The sequence below is a fragment of the Anabrus simplex genome, chromosome 1, assembly GCF_040414725.1.
Source record: "Anabrus simplex isolate iqAnaSimp1 chromosome 1, ASM4041472v1, whole genome shotgun sequence".
NCBI lineage: Eukaryota > Metazoa > Arthropoda > Insecta > Orthoptera > Tettigoniidae > Anabrus > Anabrus simplex.
The window spans coordinates 266,937,573-266,965,359 of record NC_090265.1 but is presented as its reverse complement, the minus strand read 5'-3'; the positions used below and the strand labels follow the sequence as shown (position 1 = coordinate 266,965,359).

At 38.2% G+C, this 27,787-nt stretch overlaps 1 protein-coding gene across 3 annotated transcripts in view; it reads left to right on the top strand.

Annotated features, from left to right (window-relative positions):
• Positions 1-27,787, top strand: part of Nedd4 (E3 ubiquitin-protein ligase Nedd4) — a 592,743-nt gene that overhangs the window by 476,042 nt on the left and 88,914 nt on the right. For all 3 annotated transcript variants that reach the window (XM_067159509.2, XM_067159503.2, XM_067159516.2), the window contains exon 13: positions 21,720-21,949. In XM_067159509.2, coding sequence (XP_067015610.1) covers positions 21,720-21,949 — 230 coding nt within the window. The remainder of the gene's footprint in view (positions 1-21,719; positions 21,950-27,787) is intronic.

Genomic DNA, 27,787 nt, shown 5'->3' with positions numbered 1-27,787 from the left:
TGAGAACAGTTTAGGATACTGGACCTGAAACTGTGATGATGAAAGTGTCCCCTGTCATTGGCAACTGCTGCTGTTGCTCACTTCCTCCGGTGGTACCCTTTGAAACAGTTTCGCCCAGAAACAAGACACAGATGTACTCCACATACTGTGCAGAAAACTCGAGCTCGCACACTTTTGCAGCCTGGCATTCTGCATCTGTGTGTTTTGCCATCATCCACCATTTCTGGCATGTGAAGTGCACCAGACGTCCTCTTAGCAGTGCTTGGATGTGGTGATGAAGACTTTCTTTTTTTCACCTGGCAGGCTGTGTCTTCTGGTGTTTCATTTTCTTCTGATTCTTCTTCTCCCCTGTTTGGTTCTGAATTCATGAGCCATTCGGCTACTTCGATTTTGAAGTCCAGGTAGTCCATGGTGTCTTTCTTTACTTTCTTCAGTACCTTGCAATCCCCTCGGTACTCTATCCATCCTGCTGCACAAGCAAAATCAAAGAAGTGTAGAATGAGCCGTACAGTCCATTTTCTGGTTTTTGCATTTTGCCTATAGTATGACAGCACTCTGTCGAGGAAATCCACTCCTCCCATAAATTTGTTGTAATTCTCAACAATGAGAGGCCGCTTCACTTTCTTGTAGATTTTGTCTTTTTTGCACCAACGGCGGCATTCCCCAACTGGATTTGTGCCTTCTATGGACGAGGCAAGAGTAACTGGCTTATTATCAAACCATTTTACTATGCACACTTGCCCATCGCCACGAACAACTTGGTCAACCGAGCCCCTGCCTTCCCTCTTCATTTCTGCATCACTTCTCAGTCTTACTTCACGAGGAATACGAGAAAGTTGTATTGTTCCCGTTCCTTGGCATGAAGCATCAGAATGTAGGTAATCCAACAAGGTTTCAGACGTAAAATATCTGTCCATGTATACTACCGTCCCTGGTGGTAAAGTTTGTGACAGCCTCATCACAACTTTCCCCCCAATGTCCAGGTCATCATACCCATTTACAATTGTGTCTCCTTTCCCCTCGTACATGAAGAAATCTAGTGGTAGACCATCAGGAGCACAACATACAAAATTTTTCAATCCACACGGTTCAGGCTTTCCCCTGATGTACTGTCGCATTGCAGCATGACCCCAGAATGGCACCATCTGTTCATCAATACACACCTGCATCGACCTCGCATTTTTCAAGCACCCATCACGAACTGACTCTAATAAAGGCCTCACCTTCCAGAACTTATCATTGCGGCGTTCAGTTGGTACATCATCATCAACTACAACTTTCAAATTCTGTCTGATGGCAAAGAAACGATTTCGGGACATCTTTGAAGCTATGTGTTCTACTTTAGTGGAACCCGCCCAGTACATCTTCAGCCTTGGGTATCCCAAGTATGACATAGTCATTGAAATGCCAAAAAACCTTTTGATTTCTTCGGCAGTTGTATTGAGAGATTTTCCCAAACGCGATAGAGACATCACATTTGTACATCGAGATACAACGCTGTAAATACTCTCCGACACATATTTCGAAAAATATTGAAAGGGTTGCAACTCCTCAAAATCACGTGGGACCTCATGTAAAGCTGGAGCAGGTGGAAGAGGTTCAAATATATCGGTATGTCTCCATGGTGGAATACGATGATTCACTGGAATTTCTAATTCTTCAGTAGGATCCTCGGGACTGTCGGAAAGAACATCTTCGTAAATGACTTCATCGGGTGTTAAAATGTCATCACTTTCCGAGTCCACACCCTCGAGATCAGAGCAGTTGCCATCAATTTCAAGTTCTGATATAATTTCCTCCGCGGACACTGTAATGCAAGAGACCGTTAAAAATTAAATGCCAGAATGTATTTGAATTATGCCAAAGTCACACTGCTTACAAAAATGTCTCAGTCTCGCAAGAAGACAAACTTTTTTAACTACCTATACCTATTAATTCAAATCTGTTGTCACTATTTATTACTATTTTGCTCTAATTGTCGAGAAATTAGTGTATCGGAACAACACTGGTACTCTAATTTCTTTAACGGTCGTAAGAAAATTCTAAACCAAATCAGTATTAGAATTAAGGTTTAGTTCCAGTGTGTCGTATGCGACACACGCTTTCAAAACACTTCGTACAGTCAAGATAATTCACAAAATTGTAAATTATACTATATCAACAGACTCTTTAATGTGTTGCAATTATAACTCAATTGAAACAAATCAGATACATGCAAATAAAAACAGTCAAAATCACTTACATGCAGAACGCGCCATTTTCAGTTCAATTTCTGAGCACACGATCTCAAACAATGACTTCCCAGTCACGCAGTTCCCGCTATTTGGGCTCAAAACTACTTTCGGTCATTAACTGCACTCTACAGTTTGCCACGAGAACTAAATTGGATGTGTCGCACGTGCCACACCGGTTCCCTAGCCTTCAGAACATTGCTAATTTTATGTGTCGTATAGGACACACAGGGTCTGTAAGGGGGATATCATTAACGGACCGTTTTTCGGTACAAGTCCCATCGGACTTAACTCGAGCGGGTGCGTGTAAAGTGTATTTCTTACAACTTGAAAACTACTGAAAATTTTCGAACCAAACTTTATATTTAGCATCCACCTGTCTAAAGGTAGGTTTTAAAGGTCAATAACATTTCATGTTCCCGGAATGGACTGGCGGTTTATAGGGAACTGAAATGATGATTTTTTTACTCTTCCACAATATGTACATTACAAGACCAACCTGACAGGAAATCGATCAAACATGATGGAATTCAATCTCTAAAACTTCATTTTCATGTGCATTTTTTCGTCAGGAGGATTAATAAGGGAGATATCATGAATGGTCAGTTTTGCAGGTTAAGTTCAGCAGACATAGCCCAAAAGGTGTTGTTACGTGGAGCAGATTCCTTATCTATCTATATAAATAAAATTGTAATGACTGTGTGCCTGTACATTGACTATTTTGGCAAAATTTTCGCACAGCTACCTATTTAAGGGGTAATAATGACCACCTGCATATTTTTTGGTTTAGTTTCCTGAAAGGCCTAATTTCTACCCTCCTCGCCTACAATCCATATTGCGGCATAATCTGCCAGATGAAGAAAATTGAAATTTGGCAAAATTATAAGTTTTAGCCTGTAACGGGCGGAAAACTTCAAAGATCTTTAAATTATTCACTTTTTATCCCCGAAGAATATCAAAATATGGAGGCAATTTTCATGATGGTGCAGACCTTCGGGAAGTCCTATCACATAACGGATTGCACAATCTCCGTTCAATTTGGAATGATCTACAACCTAGGTCTTATGACTTTTTGTCATATCTGTATCCCTTTTACGTTTGATTTTTCTCTATTAAACGATGTTAAGTAAATTTGGACTTTTCACGTGCATAATTCATACTTTCAATCACTTATAGGAAATATAGAATCATCAAACTCTTCACGAAAATTGGCCCACCCAGTAGCCATACGTGATCCCGATGTTATGTATGTAGCTGTCACATAATTATCCGAAAAGTAGTGGAGCGTGAGATAATCTTACAAAAACTTAACCCTGTTCAACATTTCTGACTTAATCTGACCCAAAAATAGATGAGATATTATAGGACCAGCCATTTAGGCCACTAAATCCAGCGTCTTATGGTACAATCCTTTGTCAGTATGACGTACGTTTAGCAGCAGTTAATGTGTAAATGAAGATCAGCAATATTGTAAACACGCATATACTTTTGTTTGTTGATCTATATACATTCACTGATGTTGATTTGTAGCGATTGAGAAAGGTTGTGTCTGCTATTGTAATCAGTGCTCCCCACACCGACTTTGACTGGCAGTAGGAACGGGGTCCTTCTCCAACTCCTGTGTAACTGGCATTAGTAAGGAAGGCCTACCATTGTAATGAATAGTTCACTTCTCGATTTGACTTGCAGAAGGCAAGGGAGCATGCAGTTTTGTTTAAAACTGCCCTACCCGATTGTGTTTGGCAGTAGGCAAGGGTGCCCACCATTATAAACAAATGTACTCATCTAAAATGTGATTGGCATTAGGCATAGAGGCCTGCTATTTTGATGGAAACTCACCAACTTGGTGTGACTGGCAGTAAGCTGGCTGGCAGTAGGAAAAGGGGCCTGACATTATGATAACTGCACAACTCAATTTCGACTGATAGTAGGGTAGTTGCCTGCCATTATAATAAAAACTCCTCAGCTCTTATCTGTCTCTGGAAGTAGGAAATGGGGGCTGCCATAGTAACGAAAACCGGGCGAGTTGGCCGTGCGCGTAGAGGCGCGCGGCTGTGAGCTTGCATCCAGGAGATAGTAGGTTCGAATCCCACTATCGGCAGCCCTGAAGATGGTTTTCCGTGGTTTCCCATTTTCACACCAGGCAAATGCTGGGGCTGTACCTTAATTAAGGCCACGGCCGCTTCCTTCCAACTCCTAGGCCTTTCCTATCCCATCGTCGCCATAAGACCTATCTGTGTCGGTGCAACGTAAAGCCTCTAGCAAGCATAGTAACGAAAAATCCCCAAATCGATTGTGACCGCGCAGTAAGCAATGGGGCCTGCAATTATAATGTAAACTTCCCAACTCGATTGTGAATGGCAGTAGGCAATTGAGCCTGCCATTATATCACAAATCCGTAACAAACACTTTACATTGGAAACAATGTATGGGGACCTCCCCATGCTGTTTCTCGGATAACACTAAGAGAGATGTAATTTTAAAACAATGTTATTTACTGCATGTACAGTATTTACTTCAATATTTTGAATACAATATAGAATACCGTAGCGAAGCACGGGTACATTTGCTAGTCAGAAAATAAAGATCGATCAGTAACACATTACATTTATCATTACTATGATTTTAACCAGCTAGTCATACTTTGGACACCCTCAGAACACTTTAAATATCACAACACTAAAGCAAAAAAATGATGAATTGAAATAAATGACTATTTATGTCCGAAATCACCTAATACGCTTTGAAACTTCGGAGAGCATGTGCGTCCGAAATCACCTTGAAGTACGGAGTGAATTCGGACACTCTTTGTTTTCTCAGGAAAACGTGTGTTGGCATATATTTTTCGTTTGTAGGGTATTGCATTAATTGGATATATTCCTCATTATTAGGATGATAATACAATTTAAGATTCCCTTAGTGAGTTAAGACGAAAATAACCTCAAAACCGTCCAAAATCACCCCGTCTGACGGTACATAACATAAAGGTCCAATAATACTGCCTTGCGGGACTCCCCCTTAATCATTACAGCATCAGATATTACTTCACCTGCTCTAATTCTTTGAGTTCTTTTTTCTAAAAATTTAACCACCCATTGACTTAATTTGTCTTCCAATAGCTCCTCTTTTCATGAGCAGTCTCTGTGATTTACCCTTGGATAGGTCAATAACAGTATAGTCCATTTGACCTCCTAAATCTAAAATATCTGCTATATCTTGTTGGAATCCTACAAGTTGAGCCTCACTGTGGTAATGTTAAGAACTATACAATTTAATACAATTTTACTCAGAACGTGTACACTACTTAACTTAGAATTATGTATGTAGGGTAGAATTCCATAACGAAGCACAGGAACATCAGCTACTACTGTATAGATTCCCCTTCTTCATTAATGATCCCTGGAATGTCCTGCCTGAAACCTGTTTCTGTCTTGAAGTACCTAAACATACCTTTCAATTTCCTAGTAAGTTTCTTCAACCTCTCCTTACCGCCACAAGCATTCCTTACTCTTCATTTCTCTCTAACCTGCACCTCCTCCTTAGCCTTTTTATTTTTCTGTTATAATATAGTGGGTTTTTAACGTTTCTTACCACCTTTAAAGGTATGTACATTTTTTCACACTTCTCAACACTTGCTTTAATCTCATAGATGTTTACATTTTTATTGACAATTTTCCACCGATTATAATTACTACTTAGAAACTCCTCCATGCCTCTCTTACCAACTATGTGGTATTGCCTGATAATCCTACTTTTGCAACCTTCCCTTCTATTGCATTTATTTTTAACTAGCTGATGTACCCGTGCTTCACTACAGGATTCTCAGAAAGATTGACTTTGTGATTTTCCTAACTGATGTCAACATAGGTCATTACAAAAACGTCAGTAGGAATGTAGCGATTAAAAGCAATGTTATCATATAAAATACTCGATCAAATGAAAAACTGCACATTTTCTCACTTTTAACGAACAGTATTACGGTGCCGATCTAACAGTCCAAAGTTCCAAAGCTGGAATGACCAGGTCGCAGACAGCCGTGAACACTTCTCTGCCATTATTCTGTTACATATGTACACTTCTCATTCCAATCAGTGCCTCAGAGTAGGGATTGAATAGCTCAAATGCTATGATGAACCAGTGTGTTACGTACCGGTAGTATCGGAAAATTTATGGAACAGAGGAATGGCATGCTAAAGAAGAAAGTTACCTACCTCCCCAGCTACTTCCCGCCAATATCTAGGCAGACCGTTACACTCGTATAACTGGGCGAGTTGGCCGTGGGGTTAGGGGCGCGCAGCTGTGAGCTTGCATCCGGGAGATAGTGGATTCGAACCCCACTGTCAGTAGCCTTGAAGATGTTATTCCGTGGATTCTCATTTCACACCAGGCAAATACAGGGGCTATACCTTAATTAAGGCCAAGGCCACTTCCTTCACACTCATAGGCCTTCCCTATCCCATCATTGCTTTAAGACCTAACTGTGTCGGTGCGACGTAAGGCAAATTTTAAAAAATACTCGGTACACAGCAGTAATCCTATCTATCAGAGCTGAGTGGCAACAGAAGACAAAGCACATCACAACAAGCAATGGTCAATGTAGTGTTATTGTTGATCAATTTTATGAGCTTTCTATATTGTAGGCCTTCACATTTAGTTTTCTTCCTACTCTGTGATCTTAGGGCGTAAATATTTATAGCGTAGACTTAAGTTTCTTATTCTCCGACTTTACATACCAATTTTCATTAAATCCTGTCTACCCATTTTCTCGTGATTCGGCGCTGCTAAGGACTTGGTAACAAAAATCCAAATTCTTGAATATCTCTGATCATAGCCTGTATGGTAACAATGTATAAGACATAAATGATCGGAAATATAATACTATATAACTTTATTGTGTAGTATTTATGAATATGACCACTAATAACATAATTATTTGGAAATTAAATTTTAGGCCTACCCCTAAATTACCATTTCATTCAGCGTGAATAGAATTATTTATGGCCTAAATTATAGCGACTTATTCCCCGACTTTGCTTACCGATTTTCATTAAGATAGGGCCACTAATAACATAAATATTTGAGAATTCCATTGTAGGCCTTCCCCTAAACTACAGTTTTTCTCAGCATGAATACAGTTATTTATGGTTTAGATTGTAGCGACTTATTCCTCGACTTACCCTACTGATTTTTGTTAATATACGACCATGAATAACAAATATTTGAGAATTAAATTTTAGGCCTTTCCCTAAACTACCATTTCAGTCGGTGTGAATAAAATTATTTATGGCCTAGATTTTAGCGACTTATTACCCGACTTTGTATACCGATTTTCATTCAATTCTCTTCAGCAGTTTTCTCGTGATGCGTGTACATACACACAGACAGACAGACAGACAGAAATTACGGAAAAGTAAAAAGTGCATTTCCTTGTTATTGTGGGCACGACTGATACAGAAATACCATCCTTTTTAAATTCTGAACAATGTACAGCATCACTTCTAGAATATTTTTGCCTCTAGCAAGTTCCACAAAGCAAGTGACCTTGTGGTTAGGGGCGCGCAGCTTTGAGCTTGTGTTTGGGAGATAGTGGGTTCGAACTGCACTGTCGACAGTCCTGAACATGGTTTTCTGTGGTTTCCACATTTTCACACCAGGAAAATGCTGAGGCTGTACCTTAATTAAGGCCACAACCACTTTCTTCCCACTCCTAGGCCTTTCCTATCCCATTGTCACCATAAGACCTATATGCGTCAGTGCGACATAAAGCACATTGCAGAAAAAGAAAAAGAAGAAGAAGCAAGAAGCAAGTTCCATCACTTTCTGATTCAGCTGTCCTTCCCAGATTACCTTATTTGCTCAAGTATAAATCCCCTTTTTTCCTAATTTTCAACTTCAAAAATAAGGGAGGGTATAATATGTGAAAATTTCACATAATGTAGGTTGATGTTTACACAAAGACGCACACAAAATATTGTCAGTTGGTACACTTATTTATTTCACCTTAACATTAATATACACATAACATAATCAACTGCCGTCACAAACAAAATACATCAACAGACCACCATTTTAACAATTGCCTATCACTAAGTATCTTACATGGGGACTGCAACCACTGCATGTCAACTACCAATTTTACTAAACCAATTCACATACTTCAAACACTCATTAGCATGACGCACATCTGATCAGAACAACTCCTGTTAAACCATGACTTACTAAACAATAACTCATCTCTATCATCAAGGCCATCTCTTTATATATTTGCCTGGCCAGGCTTCTAGAAAGGTACATTTTCTCGTAAATTCTAGATGCTTAAGGCCCAGATATAATGTACAGAATATTCTACAGAGTTCTTGTCTACACAGTACTATTCTGGATGGTACAGTGTGTTTCACAATTCTGTAGTGAATTACAAATCATATATACAGGTAATAATAAATTATATACAGGTTCTTACATTAACTAACCTCATATAAATATCTATATACAACAAATGTTTCATGACATAACCTCACAAATAATGCGATCATAAATTAATAATAATAATAATAATAATAATAATAATAATTCAAGCTCGATACTTGCATTATTTACCCCTGGGTGAGAGAACATTGTTTTCAAGTTATATCAGTTTATCACACTGGCATCAAGGTTAGATTGGCATGGTTTAAAAGCTGTTAAAGGAACATCTAGAATGTTTTAATCAACTCTCAAAATAGTTATTCAAATCGATATTTATGCAAAAATTGATATTAGCACATTTTTAAAAGCTTTGTGTCACCCCCTTCTGTATTACCACAGTTGACTGGTCACATGACTAAGCACAATATGAAGTTCAAGGGTGCACAGCATTACAGTGTCCGAAGTCTTCTGACAAAGCAGTGAAATTTGATCACTTTATTGTTGTAATCTTATGCAAACTACGTGTACAGTGATGTCCTTCTCCACAAACTTTGTCCATTGTGATCCATAAAGTGTTCCTACCAACCTATACTTGCTTTAAAATCCTACTTTGCCAGTATTAGTTATCTGCTCTACCTGTACATTATCCTTACATCCTACTGTCTTTGCATACCATTGACTGAATATTTCTGCTTTCTGTTAGTCCTCATGGATACACTCCTCTTAATCATTAATGAACCCCAGACCCGTTTCTGCCTTTAAGTACCTATACCAAATACAGTACAGTACAGTAGAGACAATGTGCGACACTCAGCGAGATATCGTGGGACAGCTATTAGAGCTCTCTCTAGCGGATTGACCTGAGAACTACTGATTCTGTCATAAGAGCACGTGTATTTGTGTGTGAAGTTTTTGGTGTTATTTATGCGTTTTCAGTGAGTTGACATAATTAAATAGTAGCGTGTGTCATTCCTTGATATCCCTTCTCAACATGAGGAGAAAGGTATGTGCTGTGTTTGGTTGCAGTAACTATGAAGTAGAGAAGAATGCGCGATCTTTCTTCAGTTTCCCTCGTGACAATAAAATGTAAGTAATATTGTGTTTGCATATATATTCTTCCAGTGACAAAGAGATTTTTATAGTACTTCATAATCTTCTGACTAGCCAAGCCGCAGGTGCAACCATATCGGATGGGTATCTGTTGAGAGACCAGACTAACGAATGGTTCATCGAAAGGGGGGTAGCAGCCTTTCGGTAGTTGCAAGGACGGCAGTCTAGATGATTGACTGATACGGCCTTGTAATAATACTCAACATGGCTTAGCTGTGTTGATACTGCTACACGGCTGATTGCAACGGGAAACTACAGCCGTAACTAACTCCCAAGGACATGCAGCTCTCTCTGTATGAATGATGTACTGATGATGGCTTCCTCCCGGGTAAAATATTCCGGAGGTAAACTAGTCCCCCATTCGGATCTCCGGGTGGGGACTACACGAGAGGGGGCGATCATCAGGAAGATGGATACTGACATTCTGCGAGTCGGAGCGTGGAATGTTAGAAGCTTGAATCGTTGTGGTAGGTTAGAGAATCTGAAAAGGGAGATGGATAGGCTAAAGTTAGATGTAGTTGGCATAAGTGAAGTACGTTGGCAGGAAGAACAAGATTTTTGGTCAGGCGACTACCGAATTATCAACACAAAATCAAACAGAGGAAATGCAGGAGTTGGTTTAATAATGAATAAGAAAATAGGGCAGCGGGTAAGCTACTACGACCAGCATAGTGAAAGAATTATTGTCGTCAAGATAGACACCAAACCAATGCCCACCACAATAGTGCAGGTCTATATGCCTACTAGTTCAGCGGATGTTGAAGAAATCGAAAGAATATATGAGGAGATAGAAGATTTAATACAATATGTAAAAGGTGACGAGAATCTAATTGTGATGGGAGACTGGAATGCAGTGGTAGGCCAAGGAAGAGAAGGTAGTACAGTAGGAGAATTTGGATTGGGACAAAGGAACGAAAGAGGAAGTTGGCTGGTTGAATTCTGCACTGATCATAACTTAGTCCTTGCCAATACTTGGTTCAAACACCACAAACGACGGCTGTATACGTGGACGAGACCTGGAGACACTGGAAGGTATCAAATAGACTTCATTATGATTAGGCAGAGATTCAGAAACCAGGTGTTGGATTGCAAAACTTTCCCAGGAGCAGACGTGGACTCTGACCACAACTTGTTGGTCATGAAATGCCATCTGCAGTTGAAGAAATTGAAGAAAGGAAAGAATGCAAAAAGATGGGATCTAGACAAGTTGAAAGAAAAGAGTGTGAGGGATTGTTTCAAGGAACATGTTGCACAAGGACTAAATGAAAAGGCTGAAGGAAAAACTATAGAGGAAGAGTGGAGAGTCATGAAAAATGAAGTCAGTAGGGCTGCTGAAGAAATGTTAGGAAGGAAGAAAAGATCAACTAAGAATCAGTGGTTAACTCAGGAGATACTAGGCCTGATTGATGAACGACGAAAATACAAGAATGCTGGAAATGAAGAGGGCAGAAAAGAATACAGGCGATTAAAGAATCAAGTGAATAGAAAGTGCAAGATAGCTAAGGAAGAATGGCTGAAGGAGAAGTGCAAGGATGTCGAAGGCTGTATGGTCCTGGGAAAGGTAGATGCTGCATACAGGAAAATCAACGAAACCTTTGGAGAAAGGAAATCTAGGTGTATGAATATTAAGAGCTCAGATGGAAAACCACTTCTAGGGAAAGAAGACAAAGCAGAAAGATGGCAGGAGCATATCCAACAGTTGTATCAAGGTAAAGATGTAGATAATTTGGTTCTGGAACATGAAGAGGCTGTTGATACTGATGAAATGGGAGACCCAATTTTGAGGTCAGAGTTTGATAGAGCTGTGAGTGACCTAAATAGGAACAAGGCACCTGGAATTGATGACATTCCCTCTGAATTACTGACTGTCTTAGGAGAAACCAGCATGGCAAGGTTATTTCATTTAGTGTGCAAGATGTATGAGACAGGAGAAGTCCCATCCGATTTTCAGAAGAATGTTGTTATACCTATTCCCAAGAAAGCCGGTGCTGACAGGTGTGAAAACTACCGCACCATTAGTTTAGTATCTCATGCCTGCAAAATTTTAACACGTATTATTTACAGAAGAATGGAAAAACAAGTTGAAGCTGAGTTGGGGGAAGATCAATTTGGCTTCAGAAGAAATGTAGGAACACGTGAAGCAATCCTGACTTTACGTCTGATCTTAGAGGATCGAATCAAGAAGGACAAGCCCACGTACATGGCATTCGTAGATCTAGAAAAGGCATTCGATAATGTTGATTGGACCAAGCTATTTATGATTCTGAAGATGATGGGGATCAGATACCGAGAACGAAGAATTATCTACAATCTGTATAAAAATCAGTCTGCAGTGATAAGAATCGAGGGCTTTGAAAAAGAAGCAGCAATCCAGAAAGGAGTGAGGCAAGGCTGCAGTTTGTCCCCTCTCCTTTTCAATGTTTACATAGAACAGGCAGTAAGGGAAATCAAAGAGAAATTTGGAAAGGGAATCACAGTCCAAGGAGAAGAAATCAAAACCTTGAGATTTGCCGATGATATTGTTATTTTATCTGAGACTGCAGAAGATCTCGAGAAGTTGCTGAATGGTATGGATGAAGTCTTGGGTAAGGTGTACAAGATGAAAATAAATAAGTCCAAAACAAAAGTAATGGAGTGCAGTCGAACGAAGGCAGGTGATGCGGGAAATATTAGATTAGGAAATGAAGTCTTAAAGGAAGTAGATGAATATTGTTACTTGGGTAGTAAAATAACTAACGATGGCAGAAGTAAGGAGGACATAAAATGCAGACTAGCACTAGCAAGGAAGAGCTTTCTTAAGAAAAGAAATTTGCTCATTTCAAACATTGATATCGGAATTAGAAAGATGTTTTTGAAGACGTTCGTGTGGAGCGTGGCATTGTATGGAAGTGAAACATGGACAATAACTGGCTCAGAAAGAAAGAGAATAGAAGCTTTTGAAATGTGGTGTTACAGAAGAATGCTGAAGGCGAGATGGATAGATCGAATCACGAATGAAGAGATACTGAATCGAATTGGTGAGAGGAGATCAATTTGGCTAAATTTGACGAGAAGAAGAGTTAGAATGATAGGACACATCTTAAGACACTCAGGACTTGTTCAGTTGGTTTTTGAAGGAAGTGTAGGTGGTAAGAACGGTAGGGGTAGGCCAAGGTATGAATATGACAAGCAGATTAGAGCAGATGTAGGATGCAATAGTTACGTAGAAATGAAAAGTTAGCACAGGATAGAGTGGCATGGAGAGCTGCATCAAACGAGTCTATGGAGTGATGACTCGAACAACAACAATCTTCTGACCTGCTCGACCCATATTTTAACTGGCTTAAAATATAATATGCATATTTTATTGTATAGTGCAGCATTTAACCTTCAATACCGATGTGGTGTTGTAGGTGTGATCTTTAGGTTTGATTTAATTCGGGAAAATATATATGCATATGAGTGTGGCCGGTTGTGTTCCAAGTTACCCCATTTGGAATGCCGTAATGCGTTGTCAAGCACTGAAGAAAATATGGGTGATTTAAGAAATGTACATATTTCGTTGAAACAATGATGATGCAAATTTGCTTTATCCTAATGTAATGGCTTTATGGCAAGTATTGCTTATAGGGAAAGTCTGAATGTTTTTGAGGATAAATTAATAGATTTTCTTTCTGTTAGTAGGCTTCAAGTTAAAAGGAAAATTGTCCAGCTCTTAAATGTAAATTCATTGAATCATGTGTAAGGAATGTGCCAATTTTTTTTGTTGACAGGTGTTTTAATATGATACAATGCTTTTAAATGAGAAAAAAGAAAAATCTAGCTGTGAATGTTCAGGCAGGAATTCTAAAGCTAAAAAAGTAATGCATAAATGAAAGATCAAACCTTTCACAGCAGTCTATTTCACATCTTGATTATATGTCTAATTTCAGTCTTTAAATAATAACCTGTTAAATAATTCTTCATTCATTTATCCAGAATTGCTTTAGCAACTTTGAAGTTAATATCTTAATAATACTTTCTTTCTAGATGTAATTTATTTATCCATTTCCGTATATACATTTCCATTGATATTTGAATTTAGCATGAATTTTCAGGTCAAGCCACTAGGAGTGCCTCTTGCGACTTGTCTCCCATTTTAACAAGGCTAAATCCGGAAGTGTCGCATATTGTCTCTACTGTATTTGCCTATACATACCCTTTCATTTTTTACTAAAATTCATATGACTTCCAATTATGCTTGCCATCATGTTATCCTTAGCTGACTTCTTTGCTGGATTCAATTTCCTAGTAAGTTGCTTCAATTTCTTCTTACTTCCACAACCATGTCTAACTCTCTAGATGCAATAGGTAAATCTATAGTACTCCCTCCTGAATTAGCTATATATATTCAATTCCCTGTTTCTTTCCTCAACCACCCACTATTCAGTATGTACAGTTCTTCTTCTGCACACATTTTAATAGTTTCTCTTCATTGTATTTGCATTCTTTATCATGCTTCTCCTTCCTTCTATTAATGTTTCTCTATCATATACTGGAATTTTTTTTACCACCCTTGCATTAAAATTTCCCATTATAATTATTCCTGTTTCTTCATTCTTTCATTTAATCTGGTTTTCTATTCCATCAAGGTCATTAATTTTTTTCCCACCCGCAAAAGGAGACCCTATTCAATGGTTGTAGCAGAAAACTATGAAATATTCTTTCTTCCTCTCACTTCTATTCATTATCTTCAAACAAATCATTTCATCCAGGCCTGAACCCACATGCTCTCTTTGGTTACATGCAGTAGAAGTCCTCTATAACGAGTACGGCATATAGCAAGAACCCCGTTATAATGACAGTTTTTGTCTGTCTCTTCGAAATTCTTATATAAAACTGTTCATTATCCTTCAGTTACAGTGAGAGCCCTATCACTAACGCATCCGTTATTACAAGCAATAAAGTGTGCACGATTTTTTCTGTTACCAACATTTATGCACCCAGCGATTATATTGCATCTTCGGTATCATTTCCTCGCTATGTCCTCTAGCGAGCTCTCTCGTTGACATTCGAAGGCGATGTTGGAGTTGATTAGTAATACCCGTCGATTGCTGTTCCGTAAAGAAAATTGGAAATGAAAGAGAAAATGTTTTTGAAATAAATGCACAAATAAAGTGTCCGATAGCAGTTGTTAACTCTCAAAAATAAAAGCTAAAGTAAACGATTGCTTAATTTTAATGCTAAATACTGCAATTAACTAGGAATGGGATACACCTCAAGATACGGCAGAGTGCATCATTGATTTCAGAGGTTAGTTTTATATTTCTCATGTCTGGCTAAATTTTGGAAAGGCTGTTATCATGTAAATTTATAGTGAAAAGGTTATCATTTCTCTACTGACACTTGAAATATGTTTTCATGATACATATGGTACGGTTAAGTTGGGTTAAGTGACACTGTTTGAATAAGAAAACTGAAACGTTTGCCACAAAGTGCGATTGTTATCTTCGCTACAGCATCGTTTTCTCACTATGTGCACTTGCGAGCTCTCTTGTCGACATTCAAAGGCAATGTCGGAGTCGATTAATAATACTCATCAACTGCTCTTCCGTAACTAAAATCAGAAATGAAAGAGGACAACATGTTTTCTTAATAAATACATAAATAACGTGGTTGATAGCAGTTGTTAACTCCTTAGAAATAAAGGCTAAGTAAACTATCACTAAATTTTAATACTCTACACTGAAATTAAGTAAGAATGCGATACACCTCAAGATATGGCATGCACATCACTGATTTTTGAGGTTAGATTATACTTTCTTGCTTCTAGTGAAATTTTGGTAAGGCTATTCCCATCTAAATTGATAGCGAGAAGGTACAGTAATCACTTTTCTACTGGGGTTTGATATGTTTTCATGGTACATATGGTGTTAGGTTAGGTGATACTGTATGAATAAGTAAAATGAAGCGTTTACTGCACCACTGTCTCAATCTCTATATTCTGCCTGCTCTGTGTCACGAGAATTACATTCACGGTGACATTGGAGATGGCAGCACTTACCGCACCCAGAGTACAAGTTGGTTAAATGAGAGTTCGTCCGTAACACCAAGATAAAATGAAAAATAATCCTTTACATGTTACTAATTGAGAAGATAATGCATATACAGAAACTTAACATTTCACATTTGAGCTGGGCGTAAGATATAGAAACATGGCAAGCTGAACAAGGTGAGTCCCATAATATTACTTGTAGGCTAGGAAAGCAACAGATAGGGAATCTGCCACCTGGGCGACTGCCCTAAATGCAGATCAGTATTGATTGATTGATTGATTGATTGATTGATTGATTGATTGATTGATTTTTAACTTACCAATTCCCCCCCCCTGCCCGTTTTTTATTTCTAAGTAATTTTCCTTTTTTCTATAGACTTAATATATCCATATCGAACCGAGGAACTTAGGTCCTACAATATATCTTAGGAGCTCGTATATGTCACTATTCACCTTTGAACGTGCCGATAAAACAAAAGCATGTTATTCCTTGCCTAGCAACAACTGTTCACAAGCTGTATCCTTCAAGATCCTTTTTATCACAATATAACAAGGCAACCCTCAAGATTTAATATGTTGAATCAAGGTCCGTAACTCATTCTTATCCATTAATTCAACATCATTATATGTGATTTCAACATTCACAGCAGAAATGTACAAGACTGTCACGTTGCTTATGAACTTCAATTGAATATTTCATCTTCATGAAAGTGTTACATTTTTACATATATCCTTTAGAGTGTGAACATTGGCATATACAAGGTGTCCGGGTTAAAGGTATAATAATATAAAATTTAATAACTTGAGAAATAATGCAGATATTTATTGGCAGTTTGTTTCTACAACTAGGGTAACTCAAAATGTTTTCTGTGTTCGCTTGCGGTGGTGGTGGTACCACATGCGCATGCGCGTAACTGCATTGATCACGAGAAGTGCGCCAGTAACCATGTGGAATGCACAGCAGAAGGTGTTCCGTGTGCTTTTCGCTCGCGGAGATAAAATCCGTTACACTAGTACAACATACATTTTGGCGTGAGAATGGACTGTTACCAACTGATGATGTTCCCACTTACCTAACAATCATGAAATGGGACAGGCGCCTTCGAGAATCTGGGACCTTGCTGTTGATGTCAGGCCGCCACGCCAAGCACGCAGTTTCGGAGGCTACTGTTGATTTAATCCACGAGTCCTTCAAGCGGAGCCCTCGTAAGTCAATTCTACAAGCAAATAGGCAGTTACAGTTACCTCGTTCAACAGTACACAATGTCGTCCACAAAAGGTTGTGCCTACGGACGTACAAACTGCAGCTTCTTCAGAAAATCAAACCTCGGAGCAGGCCGCTACAGAAGGCATTCACGGAGACAATTCTGGCAAAAATTGATGGAAACGAGGCATTCCTCGATTTGGTCTGTTTCTCGGACAAGGCTACAATCCATGTTTCCAGCACGGTAAACAAGCACAATTGCCGCATATGGGGATAGAGTAATAGTAGTGATAGAGTTGGAACGGGACTCTCCGAAAGTGAATGTGTGGTGTAGATTGTTGAAAGACAGGGTTATTGGCCCATTCTTCTTCGTGGAGCCTACAGTTAATGGAACACGTTACCTAGACATGTTGGAGCAGTATGTTGTGCCACAACTTCCTCGTGATGTGATCTTTCAGCAAGATGGTGCACCATGCCATTATGTGGAAGTTGTGAGGGAATCGTGAGTTCCCAGATCGCTGGATTGGGAGAGGTAGTCAATCAATTGCCTGGTGCCCTAGAAGGCCCGACATTACGCCACTTGATTTTTTCCTGTGGGGGTTTGTCAAGAATCAAGTGCACCAGACACCAGTTCGTGATCTACCAGATCTGCATCATCGCATTTGTGCAGCTATCGCAAATGTTACACCTACAATGCTGCAGAACACTTGGAGAGAAGTGGAATACCGATTAGATGTCTGTCGCGCCATTAATGGTATGCATATCGACGTTCATTAGGTATGTAAACAAACATTCTGAGTTACCCTACTCTTCGAAACAAACCACAAGTAAATATCTCCACTACTTCTCAAGTACTTTCACTCTACCTTTAGCCATCCTGCACCTATCACAGAACTACCACAGATCAATAGTGTTTGCAGTTACTCACTGTCACAAATATCAACGACCCCTAACGAAGTACAAAATATTCTCAATAGTCTCCCAACAAACCGCTCCACCGGGCCCAATGATATTAGCCCTATATTCCTCAAAAATACTTCTGCATCTCTCTGTGCACCGTTATCTACAATTTTAAACCTGTGTATGGCTACTGGTACATTCCCCGACAGCTGGAAACAAGCTGATATCACACCTATTTTCAAATCTGGCAACAAATATGATATCTCATCATACCGCCCAATATCTATCATTCCAATACTATCCTCTGTCCTTGAATAATCCACCACCGACTCCCCTTTTTCACACAGCCGTACATATCTGAAGAACAACACGGATTCACTCCCGGAAAATCATGCCTCACTAACCTCACTGTTCTCAATCACCACATCATTTCAGCAATGGAAAATAAATCTCAGTTAGATGCAATCTATATAGATCTAGCCAAGGCATTCAACTCAGTGGATCATGCACTTCTTCTTCATAAGCTCGCTACCAGATTTAATATCCATGGCCCCGTCTTGTCATTGATAACAAGTTTCCTCTCCGGCAGGAAACAAAGAGTGGTACTCCCTGAATCTGCCTCATCATGGTTATCTGTGTTATCAGGAGTATCTCAGGGCAGTATTCTGGGACCCCTACTCTTTGTTCTCTATATCGATGACATAATTTTTTGCACCCGAAATAGTCGGTGTTCCCTCCTCTTGTACGCCGATGACCTCAAAATCCTAAGAGAAGTGTGTACGCCTGATGACTGTGACGAATTACAGACTGTTCTCAATTCGTGTGGTGACTGGTTTAAGAAATGGAATCTTTCTCCCAATTTTAAGAAGTTCAATACAATCTCCTTTTCATTGCTAAAGCAAGGAATGAACACTGCATATACCATCCACGGAAATACATTGCAATTGGCTTCTCAGGTAAGAGACCTAGGTGTTATAATAGACTGTAAACTAACCTTCTCTGCTCATATTCACTCCATAAAATCCCGTGCTATGCGTACTCTAGGCATTCTTTACAGGTTTACTGAAATTAATGATATTAACGCCTTAAAATTATACTTTGTCTCGTATGTTCTCCCCATTATTGACTTTTGTTCCCCTATTTGGTCCTCATCTGCTATCACAAACATATCTCAACTAAATAGTATTTTTAACTTTTTCACTTTCATTGTTAAGACTCGCAATCCTGTTTTTAAGAAAAAAACTAAATCTGACATTATGAACTACCTGGGTATACTTGACCTGAGAAGCCGTTTACAGTTCTCTGATCTATGTTACTTTCACAAAATAATCAATGGCTACACCAAATGTAATTCTCTTCCAGCGTACTTCCCTATACACGTTCCTCCCCGCCCTACACGCAACCAGCGCACCCATCATGTGTCCCATCCGTGCCTAACCTTACAACAACGCTCTATCTTCCACCGTCTCCCTACTCTTGGTAATTCACTACCCGATATCGACATATTCACACCTTTCGCATCCTTCAAACAAAAAATTAAAAGATTCCTTTGAAGTCCTGTCCAGGTTTTCACTTTCTTCCATCCCTCCAACTCTTGACCTTTCTTCTTCCTAATTTCTGAAACCGACACTTGCCAGTTACCGTTGTCATTGTTGTTACATTGTTACTGTTAAAATTGTTAATTATTGTTGTTACTTAATATTGTTGTTTATACCTTTGTTATCTTTTATACTTATTTAAACATTATTATTATTATTATTATTATTATTATTATTATTATTATTATTATTATTATTATTATTATTATTATTATTATTATTATTATTATTGTAAAATGGCCCTCCATAGGCTGTATCTAATAAATAAATAAATAAATAAATAAATAAATAAATAAATAAATAAATAAATAAATAAATAAATAAATAAATAAGTTATTAAATTTTATATTATTATACCTTTAACCCAGACACCTTGTATTTTGTGTTATGTGTGTTGATAATTGTATACCTTTTGCACTGCTCTTTCAATTGGCTGATGATGGCACCACATATATGTCAAAACCGGTCCCGATATTAAACATGTTGTAACATAAGTTTGTGGAACTGTATATCAGTGTATTGAATAGGTGGAACCTCTTCTCTCTTTTAAACCAAATGTTATAACCTGTTTTTTGTAAATCACAGCGTACCAGTAGCCACATTTCGATCATTCCCGCATTTATATTATATAAATTTCATTATTCCCATAATCTCATTACCCTGCATTAATTCCCTGACCTCATCATTTCTCAGTTTACTCAATATGCCCTTGATGTTTATTGATCCTATGTTCGTGGGTATACCGTATCTGCTATAATCACTGTTCTGCTATGTGTAATCTGTGATTTTTTCTAATTGTACGATGGATCCACTGGAAAACTAATTATTTCCTCTTTCATACTCACCTCTTCATCACCTTCTTAGTCCAGGTGTTCTTTGAATTTAATGCTACCTTACATTTTATTTTCCTGAGATGTTCTCCCTCCTGGAAACCGCCTCTTCTTCGTATGCAGCTTGCTTGGAGTGAAGATGTTGGAACTCTTAGGGGAGTCATCTGCCTTAAAATACCTATACATACCCTTCCATTTTTCACTAAAATTCGTGTATGTATGTATGTTTAGTCCTCAGCCCAAAGGCTGGTTGGATCCTCAACAGCTCTGCCATCAGCTGTCATAGATGGCCTAGGCATCACTGAAGAGGCGTACTAGGGAAATGAGGAGTGAGGTAGTTTCCAGTTGCTTTCCTCACCGAGCCAGAAGTTGCTATTACATATCAGTCTACCGAGCCCACTGAAATGCATGCACCAACCAGCCCTATGAGCAATATTTTCACACCATTCATAGCAGGGACTGGCTGCAGAAGGAATGGCATTACTAGCATCACTCATACCTCAGTCACTTTCATGTTGTCAAAGCCAAGGATAAAGCTGAGACAGATCAACGAAAGTAACAAAATTGCTCTAGCCTATACCAGAAGACATAGTGCACTGTAAACACTAGGTCCTGCCAGCAAAGGCACCTAAAATTCGTATGACTGCCAATTATGCTTGCCATCATGTTATCCTTAGCTGCCTTCTTTGCTAGATTCAATTTTCTAGTAAGTTCCTTCAATTTCTCCTTACTTCCACAGCCATTTCTAACTCTATTTCTTTCCAGTCTGCACCTCCTTCTTAGTCTCTTTATTTCTCTATTATAATAGTATTCGCATTCCTCAACAATTTCTTTAAACCCATCCCAGAGTCTGTTTACATTTTTATTTACCGTTTTCCACCGATCATAGCTACTTTTTAGAAACTGCCTCGTGCCTGCATTATCAGCCATATGGTACTCCCTAACAGTCCTACTTTTAAGACCTTCCTTTCTATCACATTTATTTTTAACTACCACAAAAACAGCTTCATGATCACTAATACCATCTATTACTTCAGTTTTCCTATAGAGCTCATCTGGTTTTATCAGCACCACATCCAGGATATTTCATCTTCATTACTGAGGGAATGAACATTGTATATTTGGGAATGTCAGAAGCTTAATAGTTGGTAATTAGTTATGATATGAAATAGATTTGTAAGTCTGTTAAAACATTTTTTTTAAATATCTAATTCTCTAAGCCTTAGAGTTTATGAAATGTGTTTGTTGTTGATTCCAAATGATCAGGGGTATTTATGATAGATGTTGGTTAAGAAAAAATGAGTGTGTTTATTCATAATTATACTTTATTTTCTGATAAATGGCACGGGTAACATGTCTTCTTTTAGATCCACATGCTCTTAATGGAATGGTTGTATATGAAATAATAATGCTGATGTTGTGTTTCAGAACAATGTACCGAACAAATTTGAGATCAAAGTACGACGTCAAAGCATTTTGGAAGATTCTTATCGAATCATCAGTAGTGTAAATCGTATGGAATTGCTCAAAACAAAACTGTGGGTTGAATTCGAGGGAGAAGTTGGTCTAGATTACGGAGGTTTGGCTCGAGAATGGTTCTTCCTATTATCAAAAGAAATGTTCAACCCATATTACGGCTTGTTTGAGTATTCTGCCATGTACGTATAACTTCATTTCAATTTTGATACATTTATTTGTGATGTTTTATATTTTCTTCCTTTTTAAGGTCGGTTCACACATCTCCGGGACGTGACGGCGCTTTCCGTGTCCGTATCCGTCCTTTCCGACATGAATATTTCACGTCTGTTCTCACACTTCAGTTCCATGCAGTTCCGTACAGTTATAAGTCGGCAATCAAGTGTTCCATGATGAGTTTTTTAGTGATGATGAACTGTTAATGTTAGCTATAATCTTGGATGAAGAGGAGAAAGAGAGGGAGAAACAGTGGGTTCATCCTATATGGCAACGCAGGGGTAAGGAAGGAGAGTTTTCTACTCTATATAAGTGCTTGAAGGATGACGAAGTAAAATTTCACGGATAAACTACATTTGCTTTCAATTACTTGAAAAATTAAATAATAATTACTTGAAAAATTAAATAAACGAAATTGTTGATTAATTTTTAATACCCCTGACTTTGTAGGTTGGGGGGTAGAAAGTGCCTTGCCACGCCAAAGTCGGTGCCTATGTAATCATAAAAGCAAAAAAAAAAAATGTTAGTTACCTACCTTCAACTTCCATTTCCTCGCCAATTTTGTCCCATACACGCTTCTTCAAACCACTATCCATATATTTCGAATCAGCGAAATTATATAGAAAAGAGTGTGCTTTCACTAATTCAATCAGCAGTTCGTCCTTCATTTCGGGAGGTAAAGAACAGTTCAAATGTACACAGATAACCTCAGTACTCGAAGAAAGCCGAGAAGCAGGCAGGCGGGAAGAGAGAAATCACGTCCGTGAAAACAAGAAAATATCGTTGGCGAGCGAATACGTATTGCCGGCACGGATCACGGAGAAGCACTGAAGGTCACGGCGTATGACGTCAATGGAAGTGTTGGAACTCATCCCTTCGTTTACATGGCAACTACATTTTATTTTCACGGAAGATGCCGTCACGTCCCAGAGATGTGTGAATCGACCTTTATTGTTACATGAGCCTTTCTTTTTTTTAATCTCAGTAATGTACTTACTGTTCAGGAATTTCTCCTTCTGAAAAGATCCATGTTTTCTGGTCAGACCCAACACCTACCTTGATGTTTTTCTCACCAAGAGAGTGTGTTAAATGAAATGCATTTTGAAAATTTTAGCTGCTCATACACACTAGAAATGAAAATGAAAACCTACAGCCTGTTTTCCAGTCTTTGACCGGGTTAGGGATGGAATGAATGAACCACATATAGCGCATTAGTACAATGGGGTCGCCTCTCACAATGTGATTATTAATGACTGATAAATGCTATGAAATGATAATGGAGAGTGTTGCTGAAATGAAAGATGACCGGCAAAACCAGAGTACCGAGAAAAACCTGCCACGCCTCCTGTTTGTCCAGCCCAAATCTCACATGGAATGACCGGGATTTGAACCATGGTATCCAGCGGTGAGAGACCGACGCGCTGCCGTCTGAGACTCAGAGGCTTCATACACTAGAAATATCTTTTAAAAATACAGCAGAAGTCTGTCATAGCGTAAGTTCACGATGACGAAAAATTTATTCGCTACAACAACCCTTAGTCGTCAGCTGTAATAGCGTGTGCATGGCCTTGAGTTAGATGGTCTGATGAAGATATACTCTACTCCACTTGAGAACTTAATTTGTTTCAGTGACCATAATAAACATACATTATGCGTACAATAATCACTTTCTTATTTACCCATAGTCATCACTAAAATGTGACACATCTATGGAGTGATCAAAACAGACTTTTCCCTTATACTATGCACTTCATTGTTCCCGGAGGAATTCTCATAACTTCAACAGTCTTTTCATTGTTTTCATGAATAACAGAGCTGTCATTATGGCCAGGACAAGTCTAACAATGAAAATTAATTATTTTCGGAGAATGGCAAAAAGACATTTCAAATGAAGTTTAAAGTTACTCTTTTCCATTTTGCCAGATTTTTAATACATCAGTTATAAAATGTTTGCATTTAAACATTCCCTTTTAACTTGTAGTCCTAATTTTCCCTGTGAGGTTCTTGAAGGTAAATATTAACATGTGGAAACTGTGATCCATTCATTCTTATCTCTAGCATTATTTTATAAGAATGAGTCATAACATTCATTACTGACTCTGTGTTTTTTTTTTTTCACTGCAAATTGATAACATGCATTTGCCACTCATTTCTCTCTGAAAACCTGACTGATCAGCATTATGCATAGCAGCAAGCTTTGTCCTCACATCAGGTACAAATTCCTCTGTAGTATCAGTGATGAATGTGGTCTCTTCTTGTATTAGTATCCGTACCAAGTGCACGCAACTTACGAAGAACATAGGGACATTCACTTCAAAACAAATTAAACAATAGATCACTACATCTAATGAAAAGGAATACCTATTCAAATTACGAATGTTCCCCTTAAAGCTGCATATGTTATTAACCATATTACTAATGAACAAACATAAATTATCAATCAGGTTGCTCGTCTACACAGATAAGGATACCAACTCCCAGATCAACTCAAGAACATTGGCTGCTGTAGCAACGACAAAATGTTTTAAATTAAGACTGTAAATTGTGTCATACCAGAGTTTTTATATTATTATTGGTTATATGTGTGCTTATGTCTGAAGATAGCTGAAGATGACCCAATATATATGGGGTAGAAGCTAGTCCCTGTACATACTAATGGTATTGAATAGGTGGACCCTTCCTACCCTTTGATAGTAGTCTCTTCTTACATGTTTTTGTGCAGTAAATTTGGTAATCTTCAGACTGTCGGTTCTGAATGATTTCTTCAATCTGCTCTACTTAATCAGCTTGGCAAAATGTGGAAATCAACATTTGAATAGTCTTTCATTAAACCTTTCCCGAGTTCCATTTATATGCACGTTTCTCTCTTCGTGTAATTCTTTCTCCATTTTGTATAATTCACTCTCTGATTTTACAAAACAGAATCTGTTGTGTACACTGCTTAACTTTGAGTTTTTTCCGACCTTCATTTAAACATCTTTTCCCAGTCTTTTCCTTCTCTCCTAAAGCTATGTCAGGAAATGTTTTATTTTTCTTTGTGCTAGGCAGGTGTTCTTGTTCCGGACTTCTATCGGCACAACTGTCTTCACTTGGCTCGTGCATTGCTACATAATCATTGTTGTTTTCTCCCTCTTATAATGTCTCTGTCATTTCTATTAAAATATTTTCATCATTGGAACGATTGTCCAAAAAATTTAACTAGCAAATCATGCATGCAAGTCTTGCAGAAAACTAGATGATTTTGGATTTGCATCACATTCTTCATAATTATTTCCTCTTTGCAAGATTCAAGAGAATAATAGGATTCAATATTATTGTAGAGAGTAGAACTTTAAAACCTGTGCCAACATACAAAATTTACTTGTAGGCTTGGATAAGGAAATAGTAATAAATATTGTTACCTTAAAGTGTATTAGCGAGACTATGGTGTGTTCATGTAGTGTTACCTCTGTAGGAATGCACTGTAAGCCAAGGCCAAGAGTGCGATCATTCATCACCTGCTCTACCAGGGGTTGAGATTTTTCCTACGTTTCGACAGCATGGAATGTTGGCCTTCTTCAGTATTAAAAGACAGAAAAGAAAAACTTCCAGTGCATATTAGCAGCAAAAATTGTGACAGTGAATTTTGTTTGACATACTGCTCTTGCAGTGAGAAAAATATCTGGGCAGTTTCTGATATGTTGAATGTGACCATTCCCTTGTTCGAAAACTATTCTGGTAAGGTAGAAGCTTTGGATACGAGGTCATTAACCTCTGAACCACTCATTTTCAGATTGGAATGTTCAAATGATTAATACAAGTGGTACAGTTTCAATTTCAGGGATTCATGTTCTTGTTTCCAAGTAAAGGTGATTTTTAGACTGTAAGAAAGAAATATACGATGACTAATGGTACATATGCAGTTTGAGATTTTTAAAGAATGAAATATCTTATTTGGTTTACTGGAAAATTGAGTTTTTCCGTTTATTGGAAATCAAAACAATTTTAACTTTTGAAAACAGATCTTGATTCATTAAAACATCCTCCATTTTTCTCCGTGAAGTAAATGCTAATAGGGGTGACTTGGAAGTGAAGAAGAGTCTATGTGTGAAACGGGCAAAACAATTTCCCTTTATTATTTCTCCGATAAGTTTCATGGACTTGAACAGTACTTTGAAATTTTTTGGAGTATGCTTACTCCAGGGTGTGTAATTTTGAGTTGAACTCAGTGATTTTCTTCATGTTATCAACTTCCTCTGCTGGTATAATATTATCTTCCTGAGCAAATATGCATCTTTTTGAATGTACACTTTCTCTCACCCATGTCCTGCTAGATTCTACTTGATTATTTTTAACCCAAGAACAGTTGCATGCCAGGTGTAATGCTGGGAGTCATAAAACACCAACTGTTTACATAATACACTATTTATTATTACAATACTATTTAATATGATTAATATTATTAAAAGAAATCAACATGCTCACCCTGTCAGACAAGATTGAAGAGATGGTAGAGTTCATGAAAGAGAAGGACATAGCAATCTTTGGTCTTATTGAAACAAAATGGAGAAGAGGGGAAAGAAAACTGAAGGAATGGTACAGGCTGTTTTACAGAGGACACAATGCAGTAAACAGAGTAGGAATGATCATTAGAAAGGATATCCTAGAATGTGTGGAGGTGGTGAAGAAGATCAATAACAGAATTATCATACCAAGGATACTGTTTGAGACAGGAACACGAAATCTGTTCCATGTACATGCTCCACAAACTGAAAATAAAGAAGAGAATACAGAACAATTCCTTAAAAGAAATGGAGAAATACATCAAAAACAACAATGTAATTATAATGGGAGATCTGAATGCACAAGTGGGAAGATAAGAGATTTTGGGGCCATACGGACATGGCAACAAGAATCAAGAAGGGGATATGTTAATGGACTTCTGCCAGAGGAATCAACTAATACAAATAATAGGAAACACATGGTTCAGGAAGAAAAATAGCTGGAAGATTGCCAGGTATGGGTGAAGACACAGAAGAATAAAAACATTGATTGATTTCATATAAGTGGAAAAATGACATTGGAAAGATCTTATAGATGTTACAGCTATGCTTGAGGAAACCTTGGGGGGGTTGTCATAAAGCAGTGATAACATAGTCGAAAATAGGCAAGGTCACAAAACTACACACAAACAAAAAAAGAGAAAGAAAAATAGGGTCTGGAGATTGAAGGAAAAGGAGGTTGAGGAAGAGTTCAGGATAGAATTGCAAAAACTGATAGCAAGGACAGATAATAGTCATGTTGAACAGGAATGGAATAATTTTTAAGAGTGTATTTGTATGGTGTGCAGAGGAAACATGTGGCAGAACATCAGGAAAGGTAAGAAAGAAAGAGACAACATGGTGGAACGATAGAGTGAAGGATAAAGGAAAAGAAGAAACTTGGAAGGAATGAAAAACACAAAAGACTGAAGAGTAGAGCAAGATACATGAAAATGTAAAGAGTTTGCATTAAAGTAGTAGCTGAAGAAAAGTTGGGAAACATTCACCCAGGAAGTAAATGAAGACTTGAACTGTGGGAAAATTACCAAGCGAGTTGGCCGTGTGGTTAGGGGCGCGCAGCTGTGAGCTTGCATTCGGGAGATAGTGGATTCAAACCCCACTGTTGGCAGCCCTGAAGATGGTTTTCTTTGGTTTCCTATGTTCACACCAGGCAAATGCTGGAGCTGTGCCTTAATTATGGTCATGGCTGTTTCCTTTCCACTCCTAGAGCTATTTTCTATCCCATAATCGCCATAGGACCTATCTGTGTGGGTGTGACATAAA